At 47.9% G+C, this 7588-nt stretch overlaps 1 protein-coding gene and 1 pseudogene across 4 annotated transcripts in view; both read left to right on the top strand.

The window, feature by feature from the left end:
• Positions 1–4424: 4424 nt before the first annotated feature.
• LOC102250838 (peptidyl-prolyl cis-trans isomerase E) overlaps positions 4425–7588 on the top strand; it is an 18775-nt gene continuing 15611 nt past the window's right edge. For all 4 annotated transcript variants that reach the window (XM_005868638.2, XM_005868637.2, XM_005868639.2 and 1 more), the window contains exon 1: positions 4425–4518. In XM_005868638.2, the coding sequence (XP_005868700.1) occupies positions 4516–4518 (3 nt within the window). In that variant the 5' untranslated portion in view covers positions 4425–4515. The remainder of the gene's footprint in view (positions 4519–7588) is intronic.
• Positions 5833–7588, top strand: part of LOC102250539 — a 3154-nt pseudogene continuing 1398 nt past the window's right edge.

Below are 7588 nucleotides of genomic sequence, written 5' to 3'. Positions count from 1 at the left end.
CACGTGATCCCATTCCTTGGAATGCTCCGTTTTGGTCGGCTCCCCCTTTTCCTTAAGGTCTGGCCCAATGTACAATAGATCCTCCCATTTCCTGACGACCGACCGTGGGTAACGCGGCTATGTATTTGCGTTTTCTATTTGCGCCCCTCCAGCCCCCACCCGTGCAGCTGCAGAACCTGGTTGGTGCAGGCATCTGCGCTAGAGAGATAGGGGCGGGGCCCGGGAGCGGGCTTCCGGCGGAAGAAGCAGCGGCAAGATGGCTGACACCGCGGGGTGCCTGCGTGGCGGTGACACCGGTCTTGAACCGAGGTTGTGGTTGGCCCGTGGCGGCACGTGGTGGCACGCAGCCGCACGTAGTGGCCGCCGGGATGTGCTCACAATCTACGTGGCGGCGGCACGTAGCGGTCAGGGCCGGGTCTCATGGGGTTTTTACCCCCGCGGTTTGAATGGTGCTCACTATTTACGTAGCGGCGGCAGGTAGCTGCCAGAGACCTGTCACAGGTTTTACCCGCGCAGTTCGGTACTTGGTACTGGCGATCTACTGATTAACGTGGCGGCACGTAGCGGCCAGGACGCTCTCTCTTATGAGTTTTACCCGCACAGTTCGGTACTTGCTGGCGATCTTCTACCGATTAACGTGGCGACACGTAGCGGCCAGGACACTCTCTCTTATGAGTTTTTACCCGCACAGTTCGGTACTTGGTACTGGCGATCTAGTGATTAACGTGGCGGCAAGTAGCAGGACGCTGTCTCTTATGAGTTTTTACCCGCGCAGTTCGGTACTTGGTACTGGCGATCTACCGATTAACGTGGCGACACGTAGCGGCCAGGACACTCTCTCTTATGAGTTTTTACCCGCACAGTTCGGTACTTGGTACTGGCGATCTAGTGATTAACGTGGCGGCAAGTAGCGGCCAGGACCCGGTCTCACGGGTTTACCCGCGCAGTTCGGTACTTGGTACTGGCGATCTACTGATTAACGTGGCGACACGTAGCGGCCAGGACGCTGTCTCTTATGAGTTTTTACCCGCGCAGTTCGGTACTTGGTACTGGCGATCTACTGATTAACGTGGCGACACGTAGCGGCCAGGACGCTGTCTCTTATGAGTTTTTACCCGCGCAGTTCGGTACTTGGTTCTGGCGATCTATTGATTAACGTGGCGGCAAGTAGCGGCCAAGACGCTGTCTCTTAGGAGTTTTACCCGCGCAGTTCAGTACTTGGTACTGGCGATCTATTGATTAACGTGGCGGCAAGTAGCGACCAGGACACTGTCTCTTATGAGTTTTACCAGTGCAGTTTGAAAGGTGCTGGGATCTAGGTGGCGGCACGTAGCGGCCAGGACCCGGTCTCACGGGAAACCCGCCGCAGTTTGAAAGGTGCTCGCGATCTACCTGGCGGTCAGGGCGGGGTCTCATGGGGTTTTACCCGCGCAGTTTGAAAGGTGCTCGCGATCTACCTGGTGGCCAGGACCCGGTCTCAGGGGTTTTACCCGCGCAGTTTGAAAGGTGCTCGCGATCTACGTGGCGGCACTTAGCGGCGGGGACCGGTGTCTTTAGGCTTTACCCCTGCAGTTTGAATGGTGCTCACGACTTGATAGCTCCATTGAACGTAGCGCTGCCCAAAGTCCTTTTCCCTCGGACCTAGACCAGAACAATGGTGAGATCTGTTATTGGGACCTTGGTTGGCATCCCAAACTCTCAGTCTTGGCTCCTTAGATGAGGCATTTCCAGAATAGTTAGGGAATTATGGAAACAGCCTCACCATTGGTTGGTGAGCACGTGATGCAGTTGTCTGATTGCTGAGGGGGGTCGGGCTGGGGTTTTTCGGGAATAACCACTCCATCTGGAAAGATGAGGGCAAACATCCTGGAGGTGCTGAGGCCAGAGCTAGGTTTGAAAGGTCAAGAGTTAGGCTCCAAGGTGGGAGCAGGGCGCTGGCCTGAATGGAGAGCAGGAAAAGCAAAAGCCTAGAGGGGTGAAGTAAGTCTAGCTCTTGGAGGCAAATAATTTGGACTGGGGAAGCGGAGGAGAAAAGGCTAGAGTCAGGTTATGAAGGTCTTATATGCCACGCTAAGGAATTTGGACCGGTCCTATGGGCATTGGTGAGCTTTAGGGCAATGTTAAGCAGGGCAGTGCTGTAATCAGATTTGCGCTTTCTTGGCATCATTGTAGTCACTGTACAGAGGAAGGAGAAATGAGGTGGTGAGCTCATTTGGAAGTTGTCAGAGGGGCTGAAGAGGGACGGGGAAAAGTTACTTTGTGTGCTCAAAAGACTGCAGGACCCCTCCTTTTCCGGCCTTTGACTATCTTTTTTTTTTTTTTTAAATATATTTTATTGACTTTTTACAGAGAAGAAGGGAGAGGGATAGAGAGTTAGAAACATCAATGAGAGAAGAGAGATCAATCAGCTGCCTCCTGCACGCCCCACAGTGGGGATGTGCCTGCAACCAAGATACATGCCCTTGACCAGAATCGAACCTGGGACCCTTGAGTCCGCAGGCTGACGCTCTATCCACTGAGCCAAACCGGTTCGGCCGGCCTTTGACTATCTTGCTAGCACATTGTTACTGAAGCCATACCAAGAGTATGGAGGACATTAGTTCCGAAGGAGCTTGGTGCCTTTGTAGGTGGGCTGACAGAGGAAGTGGATGGCAAAATTCTTTATGCAGCATTTACTTTTTTTGGAGACATCACAGATATTCAGATTCCACTGGAATATGGAACAGATGAGTCTTTCCAATGTCTCTCATGTTTAGATTCCTAATGAGAATCCAGCTCTGCTACTAACTTTGTGTGTGACTCAAACTGTCTGAGTTCTTCAGGGAAAGAGCTTGAGGAGAACATTAAGTCATGTGCATTCACTGTAATTTGGTATGTACTGAAGTTAAGGAGGGAGTCACTGATCTTGGTGATGGAAAAGAAATGTTCTAAGGACCACGAAGCCAAGATGGTGGATAGCTGTAGGCTGAAATGTACAGAGATTGACAATTTGTCGGATTTGAAGAAAGGCTTTCTCCACATTGGAACCTGTGATTTCTGATTATTTAACTTATAAACTATATAGTAAGAATCAGTAAAAAGATGGTTTTTCTTAAAAAGTCTGGTTATTGTCTCACACTTGCTGGTAGCTGAAACCCACCACATCTTTTTTTTTTTTTTATAACTAAAAATTGGTAAATTTTTATTGATTCATAAAGTATACAGTATAAGTTATGTATGGAATAGCACATTGGGTAAATGGCCTCCACTGCTTTGCTGGCACATAGGCAAAGCTGTGGTCTTTTTTTTTTTTTTAACGTAATGTGTATTCTTTATTTATTAGAAACAAATCTCTACATAAATCATAGCTAGTCAATTGTTTTATTAAAATCCTCTACCCTTACATATTTTCAGTCTTCTTGAACTGACAATTTCTGGGAGAATTATGATAAAAACGTCCCTCTGTGATGTGATTTGCCAATTTCTCTTTGTATTTCTATAAGTTGCTGCTTTAAAGATTTCCATGTTATGTTGCTAAGTGCATAAAGGTTTATGAGTGCTTTATCTTCTTAGTAGATATCTTTTATCAATGTGAAATATTCCTCTTTGTTCCTTTAAAAAGTGTTTTATCTTACATAGCACATGGTCTGAAATTTATATTGCTAAAACTCCTTTTTATTAGGCCTCCCCAGGAACATCTTTATTTTCCAACTTCAAGGTCCTTTTGAATACATAAGCTTGCAATATCCCCATCTGCTGCAGCAGTTCCTTGATGTGATCATTTTGGACATAACCACCACATCTTCTGACCAGATTTCCCTTCTTGGCAGCTGTGATTTCAATATGTTTTTTGTTTGTTTGTTTTTTCATTTTAGAGCGAGGGGAAGAAGAGGGAGAGAGAAACATCGCTCAGCTATGGGGGCCGATCCCGCAACCTTGGGCATGTGTTCTGACGGGGAATCAAGGTAGCAACCTGTAGGTGCACAAGAGGATGCCCAACCAACTGAGCCACACTGGCCAGGGCACTGACAGCTGTGTTCTTAAAAAGCAGAGGGAAGCTCAGCCTCAACAATGGAGCCTTGGCCTCTGGTCACCTGGGTGAGTTTTCCTTCAGTTGGTATCACAGTTACAGTGCCATGGTTCTAATTGATCCATGGTTGTTATTTTTTAAGATAAGAGTTTTAGACCCTGCTCTGCCACTTTGTGTGTCACTCTTAAACTCTTTGAGCCTTAAGTTCTTCAATTCTTTTATTTTTATTTTTATATGAGCGTTTATTCCAATAATGCTGGCAGTATGGGAGAGCAGCAAGTCATCCACAAAAACCTTTCAATTCTTTTAAAAATATATACATATTTTTTATTGATTTCAGAGAGGAAAGGAGAAAGAGATAGAAACATCAATGATGAGAGAAGCTCAAGCCCACAACCTCGGACATATGCCCTGACCAGGAATTGAATCTCAATCTTCTGGTTCATAAGTTGATGCTCAACCACTGAGCCACACCAGCTGGGCAAGTTCTTCAATTCTTCAATAAAATGGTAAGGCTGGCTTTTTTTTTTTTTAATATATTTTATTGATTTTTTACAGAGAGGAAGGGAGAGAGGGATAGAGAGTTAGAAACATCGATCAGCTGCCTCCTGCAAACTCCCCACTGGGGATGTGCCCGCAACCAAGGTACATGTTCTTGACCGGAATCAAACCGGGGACCCTTGAGTCCGCAGGCCGATGCTCTATCCACTGAGCCAAACCGGTTAGGGCAGTAAGGCTGGCTTTTGGGGCCCTTTCTACCCCTGCATTCTATAAATTAGTAGCTCCTATTGTTCTTGCTCTCCGTCAACTGAAATAGCTCTGCTCCCTTCTTAAGTAGTCACCTCGCTCAGTGGTGAGATCAGTGCTCAGTATATAGTTAATGCTCAATTGATAGATCAACATTTTTTCCTACTTTCTATGTCTTGTAAACAAAGGTTATCAAAATGCTTGGAAGTGGGGGGTGGGTAAGAGATCAACCGAAGGACTTGTATGCATGCATATAAGCATAACCAATGGACACACGACACTGGGGGGTATGGGAGGCTAGGGGAAGGTCAAGGGGAGAAAAAAAAAGGAGACATATATAATACTCTTTGTAATACTTTAAGCAATAAAACAAAAAAAATGCTTGGAAGTAACTTTAAGGCTTAAATTGTGTAGTGGTAGACTTGGATACTACAAAGCTTAAAATTTTTAGCTATATTGACATAAACAAAATTACTTTAATATTTCTGGAAGCATTGTTAACTAAACCAAGGAAAATCTGAAAATTTGTTTTTCACTTTTAAATGATATCAGGACATGCCCTGCTTCCTCCTCTTGTCCACATAATTAACTACCTATCTCTGCTATTGTAGAAAAGCACCAGGGATTTGCTGTTGTTGAATTAGAGTTGGCAGAGTTAAGTTTCGCTGTTCATTATTTGATTAGTGTTACTGTTGTCATTGGTTACAAAGGGTGCCACTCTCCATTTGGGTGGGTAGAGTAGATTCCTGGGGCTGCCATAACAAATTGCCACAAACATAGTGACTAAAACAATAGAAATTTATTCTCACAGCTCTGGAGGTTAGAAATCTGAAATCAAAGTATTGTCAGGGCCATGCTCTCTCTGAATATTCTAGGAAAAATTCTTTCCTTCCTGGCTTCTGGTGGCTCCTGGCCATCCTTGGCACTCTATGGCTTGTAACTGCATTACTCCAATCTCTGCACCAGTCTTCACGTGGCCTTCTTCCCTGTGTGTGTGTGTCTGTCTTCCCTCTTAAAAAAATTATTTTGAGAGAGAAACATTGATATGAGAGTGAAACATCAGTCAGCTGCCTCCTATATGCCCCCTACGGTGGATCAAGCCCGCAACCCAAGCAATGTGCTCTGACAGGGAATAGAACTGGAAATCTTTCCGTGCCCTGGCTCATGCCCAACCAACTGAACCTCATCAGCCAGGGCTTTGCCTTCTCTTCTTATAAGGACGCTACTCACTGGCTTTAGAGCCCACCCTAGTCCAGTATGACCTCATCTTAATTACATCTGCAAAGACCCTAATTCTAAACAGGGTCACATTCTGAGGTACATGTGAAATTTGGCTTGTGGTGACAGTTGCCAAGAGGTAGGAAATTCCGGCTAAAAGTTCCCCTCATGTAGTCAGAATGCGGAAGACAGGTCCTGCAGAGCCCTGGGCCTTCTGACCTGGCATTTCTAGTTCCTGTTTCCTGTGTGTCTTCTCTGTTTCCATCACTGGGAACAGGGCTGTATACCACCAGCTCTAACAAGCAGTTAGTATATGTTCTCTGTTAAATATATACATACAATCCAGGCAGTTAGGAAGGGAAAATATGTCTTTTCTCCTGTGCTTGAGTTACTGAGTTTATTTAAGTGCCAACTACAAGAACAGCTGAACTGCAGACATGAGTTTGGGGGAGAGGGCAGGGTGCAGCAGCCACTGATGGAGGGCGGAGCACCTTCGCTTCGCGCTGAGCTGTTACTGGTGCTTAGTCACAGGACCCTCCTATACAGGCTGTGCTTCTAGTTTCCATAGTCAAAGTTATATAGGAACAAATTTGTCATTATTTGAAAGTGTTCACTATGAACTATTTATAAAATTAATTCTTATTTAGATAGCCCCCCATTTAACATTTGAATGAGTACCAGCCATCTTTGTTGACCCATCCTTCCCTGACTGTTCTGTATCTACATTGGAGGTCAGGAACCTACAGATGATGGGCCGGCGCCATCTGCAGCTGTTGTTGTGTGGCCTGTGAGCTAAATGGCTTTTATATTTTTAAAGGTTTGTGTGTGGATGTGACCCGCGCCCCTTCCCCAGTGCGTTATTGTTCGCCCAGGGAGGTCAGCCTGGCGGTACTGGCGCCCTGACGCCGCCTAGTGGCCGCCACTGGAGACACTCCCTCCGCCGCCCCCTCCTCCCTGCGGCGGCTGAGGAGGCAGAGGAGGGGGAGCTGGGAGTCCTCTCCTCCCTCCCTCCCTCTCCTCCCGGCAGCTGCGTCAACGGCCGATCCGGGTTCTGGCGCTGCCGCAGCCGCGTCAACAGCGGATCCCGGCTCGGCAGCTGCGTCAACAGCTGATCCGGGCTCTGGCGCAGCAGCTGCATCAACCCCAGATCCCGGCTCCAGCAGCTGTGTCAACGGCGGATCCCGGCTCCGGCAGCTGCATCAACCGCGGATCCCGGCTCCGGCGCCAGGGGCTGCGATGTGCTGGGCCTGAGGCTGTCTGCCCGGCCCTTGCTCGCTTCCCTTGACTCTCCCACGGCTTGCACCGCAGCGTCATCCCGCGAGTGCCTCTGACAGGAGGGAAGATGGCTGAAAAGAGCTGGATGGACGACCTTGCCGAGGAGCTCGACATATGGGTAATAGGGCTGCAAAAATGGATCACTCTTAAGCTCACCGAGCGGGGCATCGACATGAGTCCGGTGGCGGTGGCGGGGTACCAGGACTGGTGGGCCCTGCTGGGCTGGCACTTGCTCGTGCTGACGGTGGTCTACGTGCTGGGCTATGGCTGGGTCGCGATGTGCTCCTGGGCCGCGTCGTTTGCCAACGAGCCGCCCGAACGCAAGAAGCGGAGGAACCT

Source organism: Myotis brandtii, unplaced genomic scaffold (assembly GCF_000412655.1).
Source record: "Myotis brandtii unplaced genomic scaffold, ASM41265v1 scaffold274, whole genome shotgun sequence".
NCBI classification, from domain to species: Eukaryota; Metazoa; Chordata; class Mammalia; order Chiroptera; family Vespertilionidae; genus Myotis; species Myotis brandtii.
Note: the sequence above shows the minus strand (reverse complement) of the source record. Positions and strands in the feature narration are given on the sequence as shown.